This window comes from Gopherus evgoodei, chromosome 2 (genome assembly GCF_007399415.2).
Source record: "Gopherus evgoodei ecotype Sinaloan lineage chromosome 2, rGopEvg1_v1.p, whole genome shotgun sequence".
Lineage (NCBI taxonomy): Eukaryota > Metazoa > Chordata > Testudines > Testudinidae > Gopherus > Gopherus evgoodei.
In genome coordinates this window covers 245,419,855-245,442,466 of record NC_044323.1, presented here as the reverse complement: position 1 = coordinate 245,442,466, position 22,612 = coordinate 245,419,855, and the positions used below count along the sequence as shown (strand labels likewise).

The following is a 22,612-nucleotide window of genomic DNA, read 5'->3' as shown; positions in this document are numbered from 1 at the left end:
CTGCCCACTGCTCATACCCCTCTTCAGCCCCACTCCTCGCACACACCCTGCCCACTGCCCATACCCCTCTTCAGCCTCACTCCTCACACACACCCTGCCCACTGCCCATACCCCTCCTCAGCCCCACTCCTCGCACACACCCTGCCCACACCCCTCCTCAGCCCCACTCCTCGCACACACCCTGCCCACTGCCCATACCCCTCTTCAGCCTCACTCCTCACACACACCCTGCCCACTGCCCATACCCCTCCTCAGCCCCACTCCTCGCACACACCCTGCCCACACCCCTCTTCAGCCTCACTCCTTGCACACCACTGCCCACACCACGCCCCAGCTCTCGCCCTCACACACACCGTACTGGACTACACAGCTCCCCTTTCCGCCGTCACAAGGTTTCTCCAGCCAATCCCCGCGGTGGGGCAGTGACGTATACACAAGGACAATAACTCCGCCCCTCCCGCGGTCGCGGAAAGGAGACCTCTAATATCCCAACAATCCCCGCGCAATAAGAGTGACTGAACAAGCCGTGGCGCAGGCGCAGGCGAAGGGGGTGCGATGGCGGAGCTGGCGATCGGGCAGCACTGCGGGGTGGAGCACTGCGGCCAGCTGGGTAGGCGAGGGGCACTCGGGGTATTAGTGTAGATGGGGCTCGGATGTTTTCCTATTTCATTGTCCGCAGGAACCACTTCCGGTTGGGCGGTGCGGCGAGCGCGAGCTCTCTGTGGCTGAGCTCAGGAGACGGGACACGCCGGAGAGGGGCGGGGCTTAGGAGTCGGGTGCTGTGAAGGGGCGTGGCCTGTCTCGAAGTGGGCACGGCACCAACTCCGAGAGGTGGGGCCTGGCGGGAGCGTGACTACGTGCGAGCCGCTGACCCTTGTTGGCTCACCTCAGCCAGGCTCCCTGTGTGTCCCTCACCCCCATACCCAGAACAGTTCAGTCCGGCTGCTGGGTCTGAGGCCGTCCTCCCTCGGCCCGCAGTAAGTGTCACTTCCAAGGGCAGTCTAATGATCCGGGGTTGTCTCTCCTCTGGGTGAGGTGCTGCGGTGGCTGCCTCCAGGAAACCCTAGTATGGTTCAGCCATCAGCAAATCCATCATACCCATGAGGGGCAGTGAGATGACAAGAACAGGGCTGAAGTAGTGTGTGAGTTAGAAAAGACGGTTACTTACCTTTGTAACTGTTGTTCTTCGAGATGTGTTGCTCATATCCATTCCAGTTAGGTGTGCGCGCGCCGCGTGCACGTTCGTCAGAGAAACTTTTACCCTAGCAACCCAGGCGGGTCGGCTGGGCGCCCCCTGGAGTGGCGCCGCCATGGCGCCCAATATATATCCCAGCCGACCCGGCCACCCTTCAGTTCCTTCTTGCCGGCTACTCCGACAGTGGGGAAGGAGGGTGGGTTTGGAATGGATATGAGCAACACATCTCGAAGAACAACAGTTACAAAGGTAAGTAACCGTCTTTTCTTCTTCGAGTGATTGCTCATATGCATTCCAGTTAGGTGATTCCCAAGCCTTACCTAGGCAGTGGGGTCGGAGCGAGATGTGGCGGTATTTAAAACTGCTACGCCGAAGGCCGCATCATCTCTTGATTGTCTGACCAACTCATAGTGTGCGGTGAATGTGTGGACCGATGACCAGGTCGCTGCACGGCATATCTCCTGGATAGGCACGTGCGCCAGGAAGGCCGCCGACGTCGCCTGAGCTCTCGTGGAATGTGCCATGAGGTGGCTAGAGGGGACACGAGCTAAGTCGTAGCATGCGCGAATGCATGCAGTTACCCAGGAGGAAATCCTCTGAGAGGATGTTGGTTGCCCTCTCATCAGTTCTGCGATCGCCACAAACAGCTGAGGGGACTTCCGAAATGGCTTTGTTCGCTCGATGTAGAAAGCAAGCGCTCTACATACATCTAAGGAGTGCAGCTGCTGCTCCCGCCGAGAAGAGTGTAGCTTCGGGAGAAGACGGAGAGGAAGATGTCCTGGTTGGTATGGAAGGTGGAAACAACCTTAGGGAGGAATGCTGGGTTGGGTCGCAGGTGCACTTTGTCCTTATGGAAGACGGTGTAGGGTGGGTCCACTGTGAGAGCTCTCAGCTCTGAGACCCATCTGGCCGATGTAATGGCCACCAAGAAGGTCGTCTTCCATGACAGGTACGTGAGCGAGCAAGTCGCCAGTGGCTCGAATGGCGGGAGCGTGAGCCTGTTTAGGACCAAGTTAAGGTCCCAGGTAGGAGCAGGGCGGCGTACGGGGGGGTAGAGACGCTCCAGGCCTTTAACAACCTGGCGACTAAGGGGTGGGAGAATACAGAGCGGCCACCTTCTGGCCGAAAGGCGGATATGGCCGCTAAGTGTACCTTTAAGGAGGATGTCGCCAGGCCCTGCTACTTAAGGTACCAGAGGTAGTCCAGGACCGTGGGAATTGGGGTCTGCGTAGGGTTCACCGCTTGAGAAGCACACCAGCAAGAGAAACGCTTCCACTTGGCCCTGTACGTTGAGCGAGTGGAGGGCTTCCTGCTGTTAAGGAGTATATGTTGGACTGGTGCGGAGCAGCTGAGCTCCGCCGTGTTCAGCCATGCAAGAGCCACGCCATGAGGTGCAGGGCTCGTAGGCCCGGGTGGCGAAGTGTGCCGTGATCCTGCGTAATCAGGTCTGGGTGGAGAGGAAGGGGAATTGGGGGTTCCACAGATAGGTCCAGCAAGGCGGTGAACCAATGCTGTCTGGGCCACGCAGGTGCGATCAGGATCAGATGCGCTTTGTCCCTGCGCAGCTTCAACAGGACCTTGTGCACCAGAGGGAACGGAGGGAAGGCATACAGGAGGTGGCGGGTCCACGGCAGGAGAAATGCGTCCGTGATCGACCCCGGAGAGAGACCTTGAAAGGAGCAAAACTCCTGGCACTTCCTGTTGGACTTGGTTGCGAAGAGGTCTATGCGGGGAAATCCCCACCTCTGGAAGATGGAATGGATGACATCCAGTCTGATCGACCATTCATGGCAGAGGAAGGATCGGCTGAGTCTGTCCGCCAGCGTGTTCTTGACCCCTGGGAGGAAGGATGCCACCAGGTCTATCGACTGGGCTATACAGAAGTCCCAGAGTCAAATGGCCTCCTAACATAGGGGAGACGAACGGGTTCCCCCCTGTTTGTTGATATAATACATGGCCGTTGTGTTGTCCGTGAGTACGGAAACACAACGGCCGTGTAGGTGTCGTTGAAACGCCTGGCAGGCGAGGTGGACTGCCCTTAGCTCCCGGACATTTATGTGGAGTGACAGCTCGTGGGACGACCAGAGGCCCTGGGTGCGCAGGTCCCCTAAGTGGGTCCCCCACCCCAGGGATGACGCATCGGTTGTTAGAGTTACCGATGGCTGCTGTGAATGGAACGGCATGCCCGCACATACTAGAGATGGGGTCAGCCACCAGTCGAGGGAGCGGAGGGGGTCGGGGGGGACTGTCACCAATACATCCGGGCGGTCCCTGCTCGGGCGGAATACTGAATGAAGCCACGTTTGGAGGGGCCTCATTCTGAGCCTGGCATGCTTTGTCACGTAAGTGCATGCGGCCATATGCCTGAGAAGTGTGAGGCAGGTACGAGCCGAGGTGAGTGGGGAGGCCTGCAAGCTCCGAATGATCACACTGATCGTCTGGAAGCGAGGTTGAGGTAAGTAGGCCCTGGCCTGAGTCGAGTCCAGGGTCGCGCCTATGAAGTCTAACCTCTGTGTGGGGACCAGGCTGGACTTCTCGGCATTGATAAGCAGGCCTAGTTGGGAGAAGAGGTCCGTAACGGCCTCGACATGTCATCGCACCTGCAACTGGGAGGACCCTTTCAGGAGCCGGTCGTCGAAGTACGGGAAGATGTGGATTTTCCAACGACGGAGGTGGGCAGCCACAATGGCCATGCACTTGGTAAACACCCTCGGGGCTGTGGAGAGGCCGAAGGGCAGGACTGCGAACTGGAAGTGCTGATGTCTGACCGTGAAGCGGAGGTACTTCCTGTGCGGTGGAAAGATGGCGATATGGAAGTACGCGTCCTTCATGTTGAGGGCGGCGTACCAGTCTCCAGGAATGGGATAATGGTTCCCAGGGAGATCATGCGGAACTTCAACTTGAGCATCCACTTGTTGAGGCCCCGTAGGTCTAGGATGGGTCTGAGACCTCCCTTGGATTTGGGTATCAGAAAATACCGGGAGTAGAATCCCTTGGCTCTCTCGGCTAGAGGTACTTCCTCTATAGCTCCCGCCGCCAGGAGGGAACGAACCTCCTGCAGGAGGGTTTGCTCGTGAGAGGGGTCCCTGAAGAGGGACCGGGAAAGGGGGGCAGGAAGGGGGTGAGGAAGCAAATTGCAGATGGTATCCGTGCTTCACTGTGCGTAGCACCCAACGGTCTGATGTTAATTGGGACCACGCCGGGAGGAAGTGGGAGAGGCGGTTGGAGAAGGTAGGGGAAGGATCCTGTCTTGAGTCTGGTATGCCGTCCCCGGGCGCACCTTCAAAAGCCGGACTTGGGGCCCAGCTGTGCCTTGGAAGGCCCTTGGTTCTGGCCTCCCTGGGAGCTGGATTGGCGTCTACGTCCCCCCCCGGCCACGCCGTCTATTGAGGTCCTGCCTCTGACGGGATGGGAAGTATGGGCGCCGTGCTTGGGGCCTGAAGGGTCTACGCTGGGTGGAAGGTGTATGCATCCCCAGCGAGCGAATGATGACTCGATTGTCCTTCAGATTTTGTAATTTGGAGTCCGTCTTATCCGAGAACAACCCTTTCCCGTCAAAGGGTAGGTCCTGGATTGTATATTGCAGTTCCGGGGGTAGTGTGGAGGCTTGAAGCCATGAGATGCGCCTCATGGTTATTCCGGACACCAGGGTTCTGGCTGCCGAGTCAGCCGCGTCTAGGGAGGCCTGAAGGGAGGTCCTGGCCACCTTCTTACCCTCCTCCAGGAACACGTTAAATTCCGGGCGTGAGTCCTGGGGTAGCAGTTCGGCAAACTTACCCACCTCCGTCCATATGTTGTGGTTATAGCACCCCAGTAGGGCTTGCTGGTTGGCCACACGGAGTTGCAAGGCCCCAGCCGAGTACACCTTGCGACCCATGAGGTCCATCCGCTTAGCCTCCTTGGACTTGGGGGCCGGTGCCTGCTGGCCATGCCGTTCCCTGTCGTTGACTGACTGAGCTACTAGGGAGGAGGGAGGAGGGTGGACATACAGGTACTCGTACCCCCAAGAGGGTACCATGTACTTCCTCTCCACTCCCTTAGCTGTCGGCGGGATGGAGGCTGTTGACTGCCAGAGGTTCTCGGCGGTAGACTGAATAGTCTTTGTGAACGGGAGGGCTACCCGGGTAGGAGCATCAGCCGAGAGGATGCTCACTACCGGGTCCTCAACCTCTGAGACCTCCTCCACCGAGAGGTTGATATTAAGGGCCACTCTACGGAGGAGGTCCTGGTGGGCCCTGAGGTCTATAGGTGGAGGTCCCGATGCTGACGACCCAGCCACTGCCTCGTCCGGCGAGGAGGAGGAGGAGGATACTCCGGGGATGAGGGTATCCTGTGCGGTCTCCTGTTCTTGGCCTGGTTCCTGCTCATGTTGCCCCGGGGGGGCCGGAGGCGGCTGTTTGTCCGACTCAATCACTGGGGGGCGGGAAACAGTGGCCTCTGACACCCGATGCTCTGAGGCGGTGGAACGTGTCTGAGGCATGGAGGCACCCTGGGCCTGATGGTAAGCCCAGGGTGTCCAAAAACCCCACTGTTGGGCACCCAAGTCCTGTGGGTGGGGGTCTTGGAACACTCCCAGCGGTACTTCGGGGTCCTGGCCCCGTTCGTAATAGCTACCCGCCTGGGAGGATGCCGACGTGCCCCTTGATGGCCACGGTGGCGCTGCAAAAGTCGGTGCCGAGGTACCGACCGACCTCACACCTCTGGATAATGGTGACTGGTGCTGGTATCGGTGTTGAGAGCGAGACCGGGACCTGCGACCGGCTCGGTGTCGGGAGTGCCACTGTCTAGATCTGCTCCTGGAGGTGCGGTGCCCACCGCGGTGCCGTGAGCTGCGAGTACCGAGTTGACGCTCGGGACGTCGACTGGCACCGGGAGCCCGACCGGTGCCGAGAGCGTAAGCGGTACCGGGGTGACCGGTGCCGGGAGCTCGACCGGTGCCGGGAGTCTGATCGGTGCCGAGGCGATCGGTGCCGGGAGTCTGACCGGTGCCGGGATCGTGATCGACGTCGCGAGTCTGAGTGGCATCTTGATGCTGAGCGTCTGCGGGACCGCGATCTGGAGCGGTGCCGGTCTGCTACACTGACCGAAGCTGGTCTGGTCAGGGTCGGTTTGCCCATAGAGCATAGTACCCGCACCGGCGGTGCCGGGGGTAAGGGCATCGGTGCCTCGGTGATGGCAATTAGCTCTCTCGCCACGGCAAACGTCTCCGGGGTAGAGGGTGAGGCGAGCTCTACCACGGTGTGTACTGGGGAGCTGCCAGGTGCCGGACTCGATGGCCCTCGCGGGGTCGGAGTCAACGGTACCGGCTTCGGCGGTGCCGCGGCAGGTATCGGTGCCGGGCGATCCACCTTCTGCGCAGGGTCTGACTGCGGGGCGGCTGATGTCGAGATGATCTGTGCCTTCGCCGCCTTCGGCCTCGGGGAGAGGGAGCGGCTCTGGGCCGGTTTCGGTGCCGGCCTCTTGGTGGTGGCACTCGGTGCCGCGGTGCCCTTGCTCACCGGCTGACTTGCGCTCGGTGCCGAGGGCGAAGGTGTCAGGGCTGCTTCCATGAGGAGCGGTCTCAATCTAATGTCCCGCTCCTTCTTGGTCCTTGGCTTAAAGGACTTACAGATCGAGCACTTGGCTGATAAGTGCGACTCCCCGAGGCACTTCAAGCAGGAGTCATGGGGGTCTCCCACCGGCATGGGCTTGTGACAAGCCGAGCACTGCTTGAAACCCGATGAGCCGGGCATGGGCTCCGGCTCCCGGTGCGGGGGAGGGGGGCGGGGTACCCCGATGCCCTCTCTACTACTACTAACTACACTAACAACACTAGATAACTGACTAACTGACAACTATATATCTATATATGTACAATAACAACTATAACTACTATATACAACGATAGCGAAATGAGCTGCTAGGGAGTGTGGAGGTCAGCGAAGCCGCGCTCCACAGTTCCAACGACCGACACGGGTGGTAAGAAGGAACTGAAGGGTGGCCGGGTCGGCTGGGATATATATTGGGCGCCCAGCCGACCCGCCTGGGTTGCTAGGGTAAAAGTTTCTCCGACTAATGTGCACGCGGCGCGCACACACCTAACTGGAATGCATATGAGCAATCACTCGAAGAAGAACATCAGGGTTGGAAGGGACCTCAGGAGGTCATATAGTCCAAATGCCCCCCTGCTCAAAGGGGGACTAATCACCAGACTGATTTTTGTCCCAGATCCCTAAATGTCCCCTTCAGGGATTGAACTCACAAACCCTGTGTTTAGCAAGCCAGTGCTCAAACCACTGAGCTATCCCACAACCTGCCAGCTTTTGTCCATAAGAGGTTGAGGCTCCTTGCAGCTAAGTTGCCAGTGTCAGCATGCGAAGGAATTTTTTTTGGAGAAACATGTTAAAACCATGTTACTCTTAAAAGGTGGCATCTGAAGCATCATTAAGGAAAGGATGCCTTCACTGGATATAGTTTTTGTTTCATTTACCAGAATGTTTTCATTTATCAGGATTTCCAGTCTCATTTGATGGGGATTAGAGCAGGTGCACTGAATTGTGTAGTGGGCCAGAAAAAAAACAGTTTACCTTAGCAGATTCATTGTTAATGGGGCTGATGGCCCTTTCCCCATTCCTCCTGGTCTGGCACTTTGAAATCAGTGCCATTCCAGTGCCTAATGAGATGTGTAACAGTACCACACAAGTTAGGAGAGCCATAGAGAGCTTTGTGGCTGCACTTTCTGCAGTTTCTTTTAGAACTGTGGTACTTATATATGTTTTGTTTACACCAGCATTTTTTGGGAAAACTCTCACTGTTGCTGTGTTAGTGTAGATGGGGCTCAGATGTTTTCCTATTTCATTGTCTAGCTTTGTTCTGAGCTGTGTTAGATGACACATTTGTAAAAACATCTATCTCTGTTTGCTCTAGTGCTACCACCATTGAAGCTGATGTGGTATGGTCATAGTGCAAAACTGGGAGATTTTCTGAAAAATGCTAGTTTAGGAATAGCCATAAAGACAGCGTAAGCTGTGAAGAGAAGTACAGTCTTGTTAAAGGTTGGCAAAAGGTCAATTTGCAAATACCAGATCTCATGGGTAATGTATATAATAAAACCTTGCATTCCTATAGCACCTTTCATCAAAAGTTCTCATAATGCTTTACAAAGATAATTAGGGAAACATCACACCTCTGTATTATGAAATCACATTTGCGGATGCGGAAACTGATAAATAGATATGGGGTGCAGTTGTGCAACTCTTATTAATGTTGTAATCATTTACTAATACGAATAGTCTTGTTGAAGTCACTGAGACTACTTTCTTGAGTAAGTGCTCATCATTATGAGTAAAGGTCACACTGAACTAAGTGACTTGCCTGAGTTTATACAGGAAGTGAGCAGTAGAATCAGGAATAGAGCCCAGTAAACCGGACTGATGCCCAATACCATGACTTAAGTACTAGACATGGTTTCACCTCTGTAAAATATAAAGCATTCATATATGACTGATTGCACCAGTCATTCTACATAATAGCTTAAATATCTAGATTTGCCACAAATTAAGGGATGAATATATATCAAAAGATGAGATTGGTTTGTGCATCACCTTATAATAGTTGTACAAAAGCAAAGATTCCCCCTTGTACTCCATCAAACTGTAACTGGGGTACTGATCAGGGGAATCTTGTCATAAATTATAAATTGGCTGACACTGATAAAATACAGCTTGCTTTTTTGTACAGAAGTACACTTCATATTCCTACTCCTAGAATATACATGAATGCACTTCATTTTACCTCTTATTTTTTTAGTAGAAGTAGCAAACTAGAATATACTGTGCATGTTTTAAGATATGCTACAAAAAAACCAACAACATTGTTAAGCAGATTTAACTTTTTAAAGTCTTTTTGAGTCTGTAGAATTAGCAAATTAGACTTGGTCCAATTTCTTAAATATTAATACAGGCACTGTATGAAGGGCTGAAAGTAAATTGATTTGAATGCTTTGGTAGGGAAGACATTTTTGCGTTTATTTCTTGTGGGCATTGGTAGTTAACTATATACATATTTAGATTAAAAACTATAGCTAAATAATTACCTTAGCTAATTAAAAAAACTCTCTCTTTTGGTTTCAGATTTTCTGCCCTTTGTATGTGATGGCTGTTCAGGAGTTTTTTGGTAAGACATCATATAATGTATGATCTTAGACACTTAAACTTGAATGCAACTACCAAAAAGGAAATGTTACAGTATTTTAAGCTGAATAGAAAGATCAAGGAGGGTGTCACTGTTGATTTAGTAAAAAAGGAGATAAAAAGTTATTTGTAGCATAAATTCAGGAACAGATATATCATGAATTCTTATTACTGTCCTATTTTGTTTCTCTGGTCTTTTGTGAATGAGTACAGTTAGACAAAGATGGCCGTACTCCATAGGCATATTTGGTCTTCAGCTTGTGCTTTTGGTACCTCCGATTTAAGTCAACGGGAAGACTGTTTTTGTACGCAGCCAGATCAAAACAGAGCTATCTCACTTAGAGTTCCCTACGTTGGAGTTAAAATTCTTGGAATGCATACTATAAATTTAGCTCTTTTCTTTCCCAGTTAAGTTGTCAGATAAAGCAGCTCACTGCTTATAGGCTTCTTACGCTTCTTATTGCTTTCTGGTAATATATGATCAAACAAACTCGTTTAACTTTCTGCTTCCAGTTCTGAGAATCTTGATAAATAAATGTTCTGTATATATATTTGATGTGACACTCAAATTAGATTAGATCTGATGTTAGTCTTCCTCAGTCTCTCCTGTTGAAGATGTTCTACTTTGGAGAAATAATAAAATAGTCGTTGGGTCAGAGAGAGGAAGTGAGACTGTCTCTCTAGCCTGGTAATTAGAGCACCCATCTGGAAGATTAGAGACCCAGGGTCCAGAATCTCTGCACTGTTGACTGGGTCTACCACATCCTGGGTGAGGGCTCTAGCCACTGGACTGAAAGTTATAAGGGAGGCACACATCTCCAGCCTCCTTCCTGGATTTTGAATGTGTCTCAGGCTGGTAGGCATGCTCAGAGTGTGCTTACCGGATTGGACTATGCGAGAAAGATAGGTGCTCCTCCATTACCCCCCATTTGTGGATTGCGCTGGGGTTTAGGGATGAGACTGGATGCACATCTAGAGGCAGAAACTTAGGCGGCCAGGGAACTTTTACAGCAAAAATGTAGGTGCTGAGTGAGTTTACGGTTAGGTAGTAGCTGAGTGGGGTTTTATAGATCACGGAGGGGCTTAAAATTGGGACTACATCTGGGGCTTAGCCAGCTAAGTTGATTTGTGGATCTGGGCCTTAGTTTTAAGCATGTGAGTAGCCCTTTTCACTAAAAGTACTTTGCTGAATTGGGGCCTAATTTTTGAGAACTAAACCTTCATATGCTGTCAAGAGCAATATGACACTTTTAGTTTTAAAACCAATCCCCTTGGTGATAAAAATCTGTATGCTCATGTTTTCTTTTTGCTTTTTTGAAATTTGGATAATGATGGGGACTTTTTTTTCTTTTAACTCTAAGCCTTCAACATAGAAGCCGGGATTCTCATGGCTGTTCTGAGGTAAGTTGATAATTTGTGATTTCTTTGCAAGACATCAGAACCCCACCAAACCTGGTTATTGGGGATGTTCAATTCACATAGCTGCAAGTGGAGAACTTTTGTGTTTGTTTAAAGCTTGCAGGTCTCCCTTAAAGCACTTTAAGTTAATTTACTGTTTTTCTGTAATGTCAGAATCAAAGCACTAAAGCAAGTTGGATAAGGATGCAAGTTTTTTTCATTACATATGTGTATTTACACTGCATGTTTCTTAATAATGTTTAGGTGAATATAAGAAGCGAGAGCATGAAATCGGATGAACATCGATCTTACCCATGCACTTATAAGGGCTGCAATGGAAAAGAGCTTTTACCAGTTTTATGCCCCTACTGCAAGAAACAGTTTTGCTTAAGGTGAGCAGAGCAGAGTGTTGAAACACCTATTCTCCGTTGTTAACATACGGAACATCTAATGAGAATTTGCTGTTCTATTGTTTATAGACACCGTCATCAGTCAGACCATGAGTGTGAGAAACTGGATACCCCTAAACCTCGCATGACTGCTACCCAGAAGCTAGTTAAAGATATTATAGGCAAGTATCATAGGATATTTATTGTATTACACCTCTACCCCAATATAACACTGTCCTTGGGAGCCAAAAAATCTTACTGCATTATAGGTGAAACCACGTTATATCGAACTTGCTTTGAGCAGCCGGAGTGCGCAGCCCGCCCCACCCCCTTCAGCCCCGGAGTGCTGCTTTACCACGTTATACCCAAATTCATGTTCTATCTGGTCGTGTTGTAGCGGGGTAGAGGTGTATTTTCTTCAGTGGGCTGTTTGAGCTTTTGTATTAGTCTAGAGGTCCAAGCTTGTCAAAAGAATGAAGATACCTTGAATGGACAACGCCTGCCTGTGAGTGCCTATGTATAGCCCTGCTCCTATATTTGGAGACATTATACAGTATGTCAGATGTCCCTAAAGTGTGCCCTGAAATCCAGATGTGGCCCAGGCTGCCCTTTCCCTGCAAATAGAGGATGAGGACAAAGCTGAGGGAGACTGGATTTTATTGCTAATCAAGTCTAAATAGCAGTTTCTATTGCAATGAAAGGTAAGTATTGTGATTGTGTGGATTAGTAAAAATATTAGGTAAAAATATATGCAGATTGGGTGCAAACCTTAGTCTGCTGGCATGTTGCCCGGGCAGCCCTCATAGTAGCAAAGTTTGGCCACAGAGCGGGCACTTATATGGCCCTGTGGGCTTGACCTACACTAAGGAGCACTGCCAGACATGGGTCCCCTGGCCATGTTATGTTTGTGTAATGGAGGGGCTGGAATAGTACCTCAGGGATGTTGTGGTGAAGCACATTTAGAAGCATCACTTTCTACATCTGTTCAGCTCATGTAGCTTATGCTCCCCCAGTGCTGCTCTGCAGCCACAGATCAGTGCAGAGGACGTGATCTCTTTCTGCTCCACCCCAGCACATTTCTCTGGCCCAGTTACTAATAGGGCTGTTGATTAATTGCAGTTAACTCACACAATTAACTCAAAAAATTAATCATAATTAAAAAAATTAATTGCAGTTTTAATCGCTCTGTTAAACAATAGAATACCAACTGAAAATTATTGAATATTTTGAATGTTTTTCTACATTTTCATATATATTGATTTCAACTACAACACAGAATACAAAGCGTATTTTTTATTACAAATATTTGCATGTAAAAATGATAAACAAATAGTATTTTTCAATTCACCTCATACAAGTACTGCAGTGCAATCTCTGTCGTGAGAGTGCAACATAGAAATGTAGATTTTTTTTTTTTGTTAAATAACTGCACTCCAGAACAAAACAGTGTAAAACTTTAGAGCATACAAGTCCACTCAGTCCTACTTCTTGTTCAGCCAATCGCTAACATAAACAAGTTTATTTACATTTACAGGAGATAAGGCTGTCCTCTTCTTATTTACAGTGTCACCAGAAAGTGAGAACTGGCATTTGCAAGGCATTTTTGTAGCAGGCATTGCAAGGTATTTATGTGCCGCATAAGCTAAACGTTTGTTTGCCTCTTCGTGCTTCGGCCACCATTCCAGAGGACATACTTCCATGCTGATGACGCTAATTTAAAAAAAAATGAGTTAATTAAATTTGTGATAGAATTTATTGGGGGAGAATAGTATGTCCTCTACTCTGTTTTACCTGCATTCTGCCATATATTTCATGTTATAGCAGTCTCGGATGATGTCCCCAGTGTATGTTCATTTTAAGAACACATTCACTGCAGATTTGACAAAACATAAGGAAGATACCAGTGTGAGATTTCTAAGGAAATGCTTACTAAAGCACTTGACCCAAGGTTTAGGAATCCAAAATCTGAGAGGGACGAGGTGTGGAGCTTGCGTTCAGAAGTCTGAAAAGAGCAACATTCCGATGTGGAAATTACAGAACCTGAACTACCAAAAAAGAAAATCAGTTTTCCGCTGGTGGCACCTGACTCTGAGGATGAAAATGATATGCGTCAGTCCACACTGCTTTCAGTTGTTATCGAGCAGAACCCGTCATCAGCATGGACTCATGTCTTCTGGAATGGTGGTTGAAGCATGAAGGGACATATGAATCTTTAGTGCATCTGGCACGAAAATATCTTGCGATATCGGTTACAGTACCATGCAAACCTCTGTTCTCACTTTCAGGTGACATTGCAAACAAGAAGCAGACAGCATTATCTCCTGCAAATGTAAACAAACTTGTTTGTCTGAGAGATTGGATGAATGAGAAGTAGGACTGAGTGGACTTGCAGGCTCTAAAATTGTACATTGTTTTGGAGTGCAGTTACAGAACCAAAAAAATCCTACATTTGTATGTTGCACTTTCATGACAAAGAGATTGTACTACAGTACTTGTAAGAGGTGAATTGAAAAATACTATTTCTTTCATCATTTTTACAGTGCAAGTACTTGTAATCAAAAATAAATATAAAGTGAGCACTGTACACTTTCTATTCTCTGTTGTAATTGAAAGCAATATATTTGAAAATGTAGAAAACATCCAAAAATATTTAAATAAATGCTATTCTATTATTGTTTAACAGTGTGATTAATCGTGATTAATTTTTTTAATCACTTGACAGCCCTAGTTACTAATTCCAATAGGACTGGCCAGACTCCCTAGTACTCAGAGTACCAGCAACTCTATGATGGTTGTCCAGATGCATGGAAGAGAAGGGGATCCACTCACAAAAGGTATTTCTCAAACTTGGGACAAATGGGCTTGAGAGTCTGAGCTGTAGTCCGAGCTGCCATGCCCATTCCGCTATTTTAGTGTGCTAGCTCAAGCCCTGCTATCATGAGTCTGTCTACCTTGACTGGGAGGCTCGCCCCCACTGCAGTGTGGGCACACCCACAGAGGCAGATCTAAATTATTCCACTGCACTGAACTCTAAACATTTTGTGACAGTAGACACAATGGTAATTTCATTTGTAACAGAGTGAAAGAAAACGTGACTTGCAGTAACATTCAGAAATATTTCCCTCAGATTCTAAAAAGGAGGAGGCAGTAAGAAGCAAAAGACGGAAAGGAGCAAAAAACAGTGAAACAGTGGCAAAGGTGGCACTAATGAAACTGAAAATGCACGCGTGTGGGGATAAGTCCTTGCCACAGGTCAGTCATACGCAGTTGCCTTCAAACCGCATCCATGTTTCTGATTTACTCTGTTTATTTAAGGATATAAACAGATTTTTAGACTTTTGTTGTTAATTTTACTCTCTCATTTAGAGTAAAACAGAATATTTAAAAAAAAAGTATTCTGTTTACTTATTTTTGTTTCTGAATTAGCCACTGAAAACACAATCATTTACACTCACGCTTAACTTCACACACTGGAGTAATCCTATTAAACTCAGCTGAGTACTCGTGTGTAAAATTCAGCATATGCAGGAGCAGGGCCTGAATCTCCTGTCTGAAAGCAAATCCTCTTCTGTTGTGCGTAAAAGAGAAAATGAACTTGTAGTTTTCTATTTAAACAGCATATTAATCTGGGACACTAACCATGAACAAACTGCAATCCAAAAGAAGGCCTGGTCTGCACCACTAAGGTCTGTGAAAAACGTTGTGCCCTGTGTGACACAGTTAGTTCAGCTTAATCCCCACTGTAGACATAATTGACTTAGCTACTGCCTCTCAGAGAGATGGATTACTTACACTGATAGAAACCCCCTTCCAACAATGAAGAAAGCATCTATGCTACAGCGGCACAGCTGCAGTACCATAGCTGTGCCGCTGAAGCATAGACATAACCTAAGTCTTAACGCCCATAACCCCTGAGAGAGGTTCACAACTGAAGCACTGCCTGTCTTCTCATGTGGATGCAGTGACCCTGGTTGGTGCATAGAGGGTGCAATTTACATATCTTTGTGCCAGCCTGGAGAAATCTAGCTCATACTTGGCCTGAACTTTGAGTGATAAAACAAGATTTGTTCATACTTATGCTACAGTTTAGCTGAGCTACATATTTCACCATAGCCAAGGTCAGCAGCATCCATTACTTCAGAGATTCTTCATTGTTTCTCACTGTGATCATTCAGAACAACAGCTCCATTTTTTTTTTTCCAAACCAGGGTGATTTTTAGTTTGTAAATGTCTTCCTGTTTCCCTCTTGCAAGATTTCATTCTAGACCAATTTGTAATTTTATATATTGGCCATATCATATACAATGCATTTCATCATTTTTACTATTAGGCTTTGTCTTGTTTTACATTTAGTTACTGTAAAACAAATGTAGCTCTTCCCTCTCTGAATCCTATTATGACTTTTTCTCTACTACAAATCTCCACATGCTTGGAGTACAAATTAAACATTCCTCTTTAGGTAGCAATCTTAATGTGAAGTCCTTGCTTGCTGCATAATCCTTAGATTATGCCATTTTAATAGATGTACAAATGGAGACAGTGATTAACATCTTGAGATGCAGGAGGAAACATAATGAGTTTAGGTTTTTTTGTTATAAGGCAATTAAATTGCTGCTCCCTAACTCTAAAGATTGTAACCCACAGCACAAATGGCTCTATGTTAATTCCTTTCATTATTCATTTGCTTAACTGGAGTTTAATTGTTTAATCATGTAGAATAGTGATAATCTATCACAGATGCAATTAAGCTCCAACCCACAATTCTCCTCTCTTTTCAGTTCCCTTCTCAGTCTCTCTTCCAAGCCCTCATTCTGTGCTATTCTCCCCAACTGTCTCTTCAGCTTAGTGACAGATGTCCCTTGGATCCCTCTCTGCTGCATCACTTCTCACAGCTGGAAAGTTGGTCTAGTTAAGGCCTCAAGTTTTTCTTGTCGAATTCTTTCTAAATTTGTAGGTTTTTTTCTAGATTGTTTCCCATGATATGTCTTGACTTCACAGTAAACTCAAGTTACTCCTCTTGAGTTTGCCTGGCTTGAGTGAGAGTAGCCAGATTGTGAAATAACAGTCAAGTTGCTATGTCTGCTCTGGCATTGTACTCACTCAGGTGTTGCAGTGAGACTTATGGAGGCACATCTCATGGTTAGTATTACTGTATGAATTCTGTCCCAGTGAATTGTGAGAGAACTTGTTTGTCCTTTCTGGACACACAGTAGGAATTGTGGGAAAGCATTGGAGGACTATCGGCAGTAGAGTGGCACTATCCTGCATCCAATTATAGAGAGGTCATGTTAGTAGGTTATGAGTTGTGCTTGTTTGAGTTTCAGCCTATGTCCCCTCTTGGGCCAGGTAACTTGAGTTAAAAACACCACCACACTTGAGTTAAAGGTTTTTGTGTGTGGATGGAATTCAGGGTTAGGGTCAGTGCGCAAGTCATTACTTGAGTTAACTGCAGTGAAGTCAAGCCCACAGACTTAGGGGTGGTTTGGGTGGGCAGGTATGAATTCTTTCTAGGGGAAACCCAAGTAAAACCAATGAAAAGAAGAAATATTTTTTATCTTGCTTATTTGCTTTCAGCTGGCACCTGGCAAAGGCGAACCTGTCTATTGTGTTTATAGAACATAAAATAGAAGTTGATGAAACCAGGGAAACAAGTATGAAGGGGAAACAAACCAGAAAAAAACAGGTTGTCCCTACTTCATATTTAAAATGTGCATCTTTTAGGCAATAAAGATTGTAATAGTACCCTCTCATATAAATGCTTCAGTCATGGGAAAGGCTACAAAGCTTTTGATACCTACAGGGAGGAGGATGAAGGTTGAGAAGCTGGCCTTGAAAGAAATGCTGGCAGGCATCTCTGATATCACTGATTGCTCTTTATCATCAGAGCTCAATACATCAGCTCCCCAGTGTACATGACTACCAGCAGCCTTCTGTTTGCTTTCCAGCTTGGGACTTCCACAGTATTCTGACATATTGTATTCCTGACAAACACCGGCACGGGGGCCCAACCAGCATTCTCTTTAAACTACCTTCTTCCTCTTCAAAGCAATCATTATTTTCTTGATAGCCAGGGCAGGGACTTTCTCTTCATAGGTATTTGTAACTGCATCTAGCACAATGGGAGCCTAATCTCGACTGAGGCCTTTGGGGAGTGCTGCAGTATAAAGTGATTAATAATAATAATTAATAATGTACATGTCAGCTTAATTCTCTTTAGACCAGCAAAATTAATTGATGTGTGTTTGTGCTTGTTCGTTTCTCCTGAGTTCATCTTTCTCTGTTTCTTACTATAGACAGAAAGAATTTACTTTCAAGTATTTTTACCTAAGGGAAGCAAGGAGAAGAGCAAACCCATGTTCTTTTGCAGTAAGTGGAGTATTGGCAAAGTAGTAGATTTTGCAGCTTGCTTAGCAGACCTTAAAAATGACAACAACAAATCAACAGCCAAGGTAAATCAGTGGTAGCAATTTTCATTTAATGTTATAATTTTTTTCTGTCTTTCATGCATGAATATGAATTAACAGCAAGATGTTTTTGCGGGGGGGCATTTATTGCAGAAATTAAGGCTGTGTCATACTACATCTGGAGAAGCTTTGCCATTGGACCACACATTGGCTACTTGGCTATCTAATCAAGAGTGTCCATTATATAATGGTGGAAACATTATTCTGGAATACCTTGATAATGAAGATCAGTTTATAGAAGATACAAATTCATATTTAGAGTAGCTAATTGGTGAACTGGATGGAAACAAAGATCACCAGAAAAAACACTGAGCTAAATCCAAGCACAGCTTACATTTAGAATAGGTTCAGGCCTGATTTGGCCCTCAGCCACCCAGAAACAATTCCCACCAACTTCAGTGGGAGATGCATCTGCATAACTGTGGGTAGAATTGAGCCCAATCTCTAAAAATAAATGTATATATTTAATGTAGAACAGTTGTGGTTACTTGAAACAATAGTTTAACCCATTTAATAAATATTTGATGTTGGTGAATTTGAAATATTTATAAGACAGAAAGTGTTCCAGTCACAACTGGCGCAGGATGCCTATGGCAGTAAACTAACTAATCCACCAGCTACCAAAACTTGGGAGTGGTTGATACTGCTAAAAGAAAATGGATTGGTAAGCGGACATCACCTCTGTGATATGACTCTTTCCATTTATTTTATTCTATTGCCATTATGCAACCAAATGAAATTTTTATTTTTGGTTTTGTATTTTAAAGTATTTTTTTTGTACATTACGAAGTATTGATGAAAACAATAAATGAATTAATAATGTAAACCAGCAGAATGAACCGTTAACTAAAGAGATAAGAAGCTGCTTATATTGTTGGAGGGGAAACCTGGTTTGACCTAGAGCCCTTCTTCATTCTACACCTCCCTCTTTTGTGGCTAAACAGAGTGACAGCCCTACAGAACAGAACAGTCCAGTACCTTTCTAAAGCATGACAATAATGTATTTTTTATTCTCTATTTCTTCCTTTTAAAAATGTACAGGACAGAGTTTGAAAAAAAACAACCCTATGTTTTACAAGCTCGCACATGAGGCAGTATTGTTCAGTGGTTAGGGAGCTAACCTACAACTTGGGAGACCTGGCTCAAGTCCCTACATGGTCACAGACTTCCTATGAGACCTTGGACTTAGTCTCTCTGTTCTTCAGTTTTCCATCTGTAAAAAGGAGATAATAGCATTTCCCTACATCCCAGGGGTATTATAAAGATAAATATATTAAAGATTCTGAGGCACTTAATTACTACAGTAATCGGGGTCATATAAGTACCAAAGACAAGCAAGTTTTCATAACATGTAAAATCCTATTTAGCTAATGATCGTAGATATTTGAGTTTAAACAGATGTCCTCTCCGAGACAGGGACCCATGTCCCATGCAGCACATTCAACACAATAATGTTACAGGCAGGCACTGCAGGTTTATGCAGCAGAAAGTTCAGCTTTTTACATTTTCATACATATTGTGTTGTAATTGAAATCAAAATGTATTTATTATCTTTATTACAAATATTCACACCGTAAAAATCGTAAACAAAAGTAATAATATTTTTCAATTCACCTCATACAATCTGTAGTGCAATCTCTTTGTCATGAAAGTGCAGTTTACAAATGTAGATTTTCTTTTTTTTTGTTTGTTACATAACGGCGCTCCAAAACACAACCATGTAACACTTAAGAGCCTACAAGTCCACTCAGTCCCATTTCTTGTTCAGCCAATTGCTAAGACAAACAAGTTTGTTTACATTTACAGGAGATAATGCTGCCCTCTTCTTCTTATAATGTCACCAGAAAATGAGAACAGGCATTTGCCTGGCACTTTTGTTGCCAGCATTGCAAGGTATTTACGTGCCAGATATGCTAAACTTTCATATGTCCCTTCATACTTTGGCCACCATTCCACACCACTATAATAACAGAGATACTCTCTGCCTCAAATAACTCAGTCAGCGTGAATTGTTGGATGTGTGCAGGGTTCATGCATGGGTTGGGGTGCACTGGCAGAGCTGTGGGATGAAGGGTGGTTGGGGTGCACTGGCAGAGCTGAGGGTGCAGGGATTTGGGGTGCACCTACAGAGTTGTGGGGTGCAGGGGATTGGGATTTATCTGCAGAGCTGTGGGGTGCACTGGCTGAGCTGAGGGGGAAAAGGGTTGGGGTACATTGGCAGAGCTGTGGGTGCACGAGGATTGGGGTGCAGTAACAGAGCTGGAGTGTGCCATGCTTCCCTCACCAGATCCCCCAACCTCTCTCCCCCTTTACCACTCATCCCCATGTAGCCCTCTGGTTTCATGAACAGTAACTTAAAGCAGCCCTCTTGATAAAACCTGTACATTCTAGATCTCACAATTTCGTGTTGCCTGCTTCCCTGACCTATCACTTCTTCATCCACTATGACATTTATTGGATCTATTTTGACTTTAATAATCCACATTGTAAGGCCCAAATTGTGAGCAAGAAGCTGCTTCTCCTTGTATGGCTGTGCTGGGGTAACTCACAACAACCACCTCTGAGCTCTCCAGATTGCTTGTTCCACACAGACGCCTACTCAGACCAGTAGCTGAAAAGCCACAATCTGGTGTTAAGGGCTTGATCCTGTTTCCACTGAGGTCAGTGGCAAAACTTTCACTGGCTTCAGTAGATATAGGACTGGTCCCCAAATTACCCATACAATGAACTATATATTAGAGCTGTCAAGTGATTAAAAAAATTAATTGCGATTAACCGCACTGTTCATAATAGAATACCAGGTATTTAAATATTTTTGGTATTATAACTGTGTTGTAAAATATTGGAGAATACAGCACACGGCTATAAGCATAGGATTTGTGAAAGGAATAGGTTATAAGCATAAGAATACATAAGCAGAGGAATATTGTCATCGGCCAGGTCCAGCCTCCCATATAGGCAGCACGAGCAGGCCTTTAAACTGTCAAAAGCACACTCAGCAGTCATTCTGCACTTGCTCAGCCTATTGAACCACTCCTTGCTGCTGTCAAGGTGCCCCATGTATGGCTTCATAAGCCACGGCATTAAGGGGTAGGCAGGGTCTCCCAGTATCACAATGGACATATCAATTTCCCCTACGGTGATTTTCTGGTCAGGGAAGAAAGTCCCTGCTTGCAGCTTCCTGAACAGGCAAGTGTTCCGAAAGATGCATGCATCATGCACTTTCCAGACCAGCCTGCGTTAATGTCTGTGAAACGCCCTTAGTGATCCACAAGCACCTGGAGAACCATTGAGAAATACCTCTTCCGATTAATGTACTCGGTGGCTAGGTGGTCTGGTGCCAGAATTGGAATATGCGAGCCATCTATCACCCCTCCCTAGTTAGGTAAGTCCATTTGTGCAAAGCCATCCACAATGTCACACATGTTGCCCAGCATCACAGTCTTTTGGAGCAGGATGCGATTAATGGCCCTGCACACTTTTGTCAATACCAGTCCAGTGGTCGACTTTACCATTCCGAATTGGTTAGTGACCGATCGGTACCAGTTTGCAGTAGCCAGCTTCCACAGTGCAATCGCCATGTGCTTCTCCAACGTCAGGGCAGCTCTCATTCTAGTGTCCTTGTGCCGCAGCGCTGGGGTGAGCTTATCACACAGTCCCATGAATGTGGCTTTCCTCATCCAAAAGTTCTGCCAGCCACTGCTTGTAATCCCAGATGTGCATGACAGTGTGATCCCACCACTCAGTGCTTGTTTCCCAAGCCCAGAAGCTGCATTCCACTGTGATAAGCACCTCCATGAATGCCATGAGCAATCTTGTCTTGTAGCTACTATAGGTGGCAAGATCAATGTCGAACTGTTCTTGCCTTTGTTGTTTAAGGAATAACTCCACTACCACTCATGATGTGTTAGTGAGAGCGAGCAGCATATTGGTCAACAGTGCGGGATCCATTCCTGCAGACCGAAGAGGCAGAGCATGCAGTACACAAACCATTGAAAGATAGTGCTAAATGCAGACGGAAGCACAGGGATTGCTGGGATGCGAAGCAATGCATCATGGGGCATTGGGACAGGAACCAGGATGCCCCGCAATCCCATCCACCTTCCCCCAACTCTTAGCAGCAGAAGAGGAAGAGATGCTCTGTGGGACAGTTGCCCAGAGTGCACTGCTCCAAATACTGCTGCAAGTGTGAACATGCTATTGCACAGGCAGCTGACAGTGTGAACACACAACAGCGGTTTCCCTTCAGCAATCTCTGAGCAGTGCTGTAACTCTGCCAGTGTAGGCATACTCTTAGAAGTTCATTGTATTCAAAAGGCAAATGTTTGTTGTGGGACTATATGTAATGTCTCCATGGAGGAGACCTGACTAATGTAAACCCTAGGAAGTGTTGTGAGCTTCAGCTGTTTGAAACTGTTAAGTGAGTTTCTTAGGAAATACCTGGAGGGAGGGAATGTAAATTTCTCACCTCTGAACCTAATCTTTTGATGCTACCTCTTCAGGAGGGGACCTTTTGTCTTCTTATCACCTGTTATGTGAGACCAGATCAAATACCCGAAGTGTATAAGGAAGGGACTCTCAGATTCATGGGCATGATTGTTCTGAGGTAACAGTGTTATGAACCTGTGACCAAACAAAACCGCCAGTCCTTCGACTGTTCACCTGCTAGAGCCCTTGTTGAAGTTGGGAGTGATCTAGCTTATTGGCATGCATGTAGGTTCTTTTATTGTTTTTAATGTGTTCTCTCTGATGCTTTTACCTTAACAATAAATGTGTTTGCATAGAAAAAAACTGTGTGGTAAATTAACTGTAGGCAATTACATTGTTTGTTATCTCTCAGAAGGCAAAGCAAGCCTGCTGAGGCAGTCTGATTTGCTGGGGAATTCACCTTGTAGGCAGGGAACTGTGCAGCATGGAAATACCCTGATCAGGAGGGAGAAAGAGACATGGGTCTGAACCCAAAAGAGGTGCTGGCCGGGGAGCTTACAGTGGGTG

General features: G+C 46.6%; 1 protein-coding gene across 4 annotated transcripts in view; it reads left to right on the top strand.

Moving 5' to 3' along the window:
- The window catches only part of ZFAND1 (zinc finger AN1-type containing 1), a 29,500-nt gene extending 10,091 nt beyond the window's left edge, over positions 1 to 19,409 (top strand). The window contains exons 1-8 of one of the 4 annotated variants that reach the window (XM_030553360.1): positions 465 to 610; positions 9,307 to 9,349; positions 10,728 to 10,767; positions 11,029 to 11,156; positions 11,244 to 11,335; positions 14,281 to 14,405; positions 17,447 to 17,602; positions 17,711 to 19,409. In XM_030553360.1, coding sequence (XP_030409220.1) covers positions 556 to 610; positions 9,307 to 9,349; positions 10,728 to 10,767; positions 11,029 to 11,156; positions 11,244 to 11,335; positions 14,281 to 14,405; positions 17,447 to 17,602; positions 17,711 to 17,881 — 810 coding nt within the window. In that variant the 5' untranslated portion in view covers positions 465 to 555 and the 3' untranslated portion in view covers positions 17,882 to 19,409. Of the gene's footprint in view, positions 1 to 464; positions 611 to 637; positions 832 to 867; positions 978 to 9,306; positions 9,350 to 10,727; positions 10,768 to 11,028; positions 11,157 to 11,243; positions 11,336 to 14,280; positions 14,406 to 17,446; positions 17,603 to 17,710 lie in introns of those variants that run through there. The other 3 variants (XM_030553363.1, XM_030553362.1, XM_030553361.1) reach the window with 3 other exon arrangements.
- Positions 19,410 to 22,612: the final 3,203 nt, after the last annotated feature.